Below are 2808 nucleotides of genomic sequence, written 5' to 3' on the forward strand. Positions count from 1 at the left end.
TTACAAAGGAGAAGCCAAATAATTACTGAGTTTCCTGAAGGCTTCCTTCATGTCTCTGTTCCTTAAACTATAGATAAAGGGATTCAGCATCTGTGTCACTACAGAATACATCACAGAAGCGACTGCAGTCTTCCTCTGGGACTCAACGAATGCAGAGCTGATGTACACCCCAAAACCTGTCCCATAGAACAAGGAAACCACACACAGGTGTGACCCACAGGTGGAAAACACTTTGTACTTTCCTCTTGATGATGGCATCCTCAAGACCGAGGACACAATGTGAATATAGGAGACAATAATTCCGCAGAAAGGAACACCTGCGAATAGACTAGATGCTACATAGATCATTAGGTTATTGATGAGTGTGTCCGAACAGGCTAACTTGATGATCTGTGCAAGCTCACAGAAGAAGTGGGGGACTTCCAGGTGTGTGCAGAAGGACAGACGTAACACCATTAGAGTGTGGAGGAGGGCATACACTGTGCTCATGAGCAGAGAGACAAGAACCAACAGAACACAGATGTGGGGGTTCATGATGACTGGGTACTTAAGTGGGTGACAAATGGCCGCATAGCGATCATAGGCCATCACTGCAAGGAGACAATTTTCTAAACTACCAAAAATCAACTCGGAACACACTTGAGAGAGACATTTTATGTACGTGATGCTCTGGTCTTGTGTGTGGATGTTCACCAGCATCTGGGGGATGGTGGTTGTAATGAAACAGATGTCATTGAAGGACAGGGTGGAGAGGAAGAAGTACATGGGGGTGTGGAGGTGAGGGTCAGAGATGATGGCCAGGATGATGAGCAGGTTGCCAAGGATGGTGATCAGGTACATGGACAGGAAGAGACTGAAGATGAGAGGCTGGAGTTCAGCATTGTCTGAGAGACCCAGGAGAAGGAATTCTAACATGTCTGTTTGATTTATACTTTCCATTTATACATGAACCTGAGAGGAAAGATAAGGTAAAAGATAACTTATATGGTATGCTCAGCAGTATCCTCAGAAAGTGGGAGAGATGTTTACTTTTAAAAAAAGAAAATTGGGAAAATAATTTGAGGTGCCAACTCAAGACTTATTGCTTGATGTCTGCTGACTCAGGACCTGCAGACTTTGCTGAACTTAAAACTACAATAGTGAGTACTGAGAGCCTGTTAATTATAAAAGAAATCTTCATCTATATTTGAATGAAAATTAATCATCTACTTCCTCCTTTCCTTCTCTATCCAATCACCCTCTGTCTCAGTCCTGTTTTGGAAACAAGTTTTATTAAATGACAACTGTCAATATACATTTTGCCAGTGTCCAGAATAAAACAAATTGTAAGCCATTGATATTGTTATTATTTGTTAGGATCATCTCCTATTTTTAAGTTAATTAAAAATCAAGAGTAAATTTATGAAATATGTCTTCTGCAATACTGGTTTTTTCCTGGATCCTCATATCACTGTCTTCTGAGTAGCTGATAAGCTCAGGCCACTGGCACCTGACATAACTTGATTTTGATTAGCTGCTGCAATATTTTACATATTATTTCAAATATTTTAAAATATATGCCACGTGGGCATTGGTGGCTCATGCCTGTATTTCTACAACTCAAGAGGCTAAGATCTAAAAGTTGTAGTTCCAAGCCAACCTTCACAGAGAAGACCATGAACATGGTTTTAATCTATATCTTTATCTATATATGTGTGTGTGTGAGTGATACATATTCCATTTATAAATATATGAGTGTATTGTTTTAATTCAGTATTAGATTTACACATGCCAAATATAATCTAGGCTCAAGAGTATTTCTGTAGATGGGGAAATATCTTCACCTGTACAGGAACTTGAATTTTCTGTTGGTAAAAACCATGACAGATGAAGTGATTGCTTGACTATCGTGATCATTTTGCAATGTGCAGACATCTATCTCTAAACCAATGTGTTGTTAATCAGTTATTTAATATAGAGTGTGGGAAGCCTGACAGATGACTTATGAGGAGAAATGAATAGAATAAAAGCATTCAGAGGAAAATAATTTGAATTTTTATCCTGCCAGCATATTTATATGAAATTTTACTGCTCATGTGCCTGCAATATCAGTCACAGACAAAAATGAGCAAAGAGATCCATATATGCATGATAAAATGCCAACATGAGCTTGGCACCTGTTACTTATGCCTGCAACACTACTCAGAGGCTGAGAACTGAGGATCACAGTTCAAAACCAGCCCAAGCAAGTAAGTCCATAAGAATTTTATCTCCTCTAAACTACTAAAAAGAAGTGGAACTTTGGCTCAAGTGGTACAGGGCTAACCTTTGAGCAAAAACAAACAAACAATAAACTCAGGGACAGTACCTGAGTTCTGCATTCAAGCTCCAGGGCCAGCACGCACGCACACACACACACACCAAAGAAGCAAATGTGAATGCCTATAATTACCTCAAGGAAATTTTTTCCTGTAGAAAGAAAAGTGAAAGAAGACTTCAGTAGTAACCAAATGCATTTGGAGGGAATATAGAATAAAATAAAGGACAGCTCCAGTTAAACAGAACCTGACGTCCAAATTCCACCTGACCTCACTTGCAGTATATTAACAAAGAGACCACTTGTTACCTGGTTCATTTTGGAGAGAATGGTATCCAATGGCTGTCTCACCTGGATATTGAGGATGGAAGATACAAATGCAGGAAGTGCTCCCAGACCTTGTATGTCTTAGAGGCCTCATCAGGTATTATTTGCCTCCTAAGAAGTGACTCCAATTTGGATTCTCTATTAGACTGCTGAGTCATCTCAGACCTACATTTTGCAGACTTTGT

At 39.5% G+C, this 2808-nt stretch overlaps 1 protein-coding gene across 1 annotated transcript; it reads right to left on the reverse strand.

The window, feature by feature from the left end:
* On the reverse strand, positions 1 to 939 carry LOC122119712 (olfactory receptor 7G2-like). Its single transcript, XM_042693744.1, has one exon. The coding sequence runs from the start codon at positions 937 to 939 to the stop codon at positions 1 to 3; it is 939 nt and encodes a 312-aa protein (XP_042549678.1).
* Between the last annotated feature and the right edge of the window lie 1869 nt (positions 940 to 2808).

This window comes from Dipodomys spectabilis, unplaced genomic scaffold (genome assembly GCF_019054845.1).
Source record: "Dipodomys spectabilis isolate Male_0828 unplaced genomic scaffold, ASM1905484v1 ptg000173l, whole genome shotgun sequence".
In the NCBI taxonomy this organism is placed as follows: domain Eukaryota; kingdom Metazoa; phylum Chordata; class Mammalia; order Rodentia; family Heteromyidae; genus Dipodomys; species Dipodomys spectabilis.

Coding starts and splice junctions, on each gene's coding strand:
- LOC122119712 (XM_042693744.1), bottom strand. CDS start 939: ATGGAAAGTATAAATCAAACAGACATGTTAGAATTCCTTCTCCTGGGT.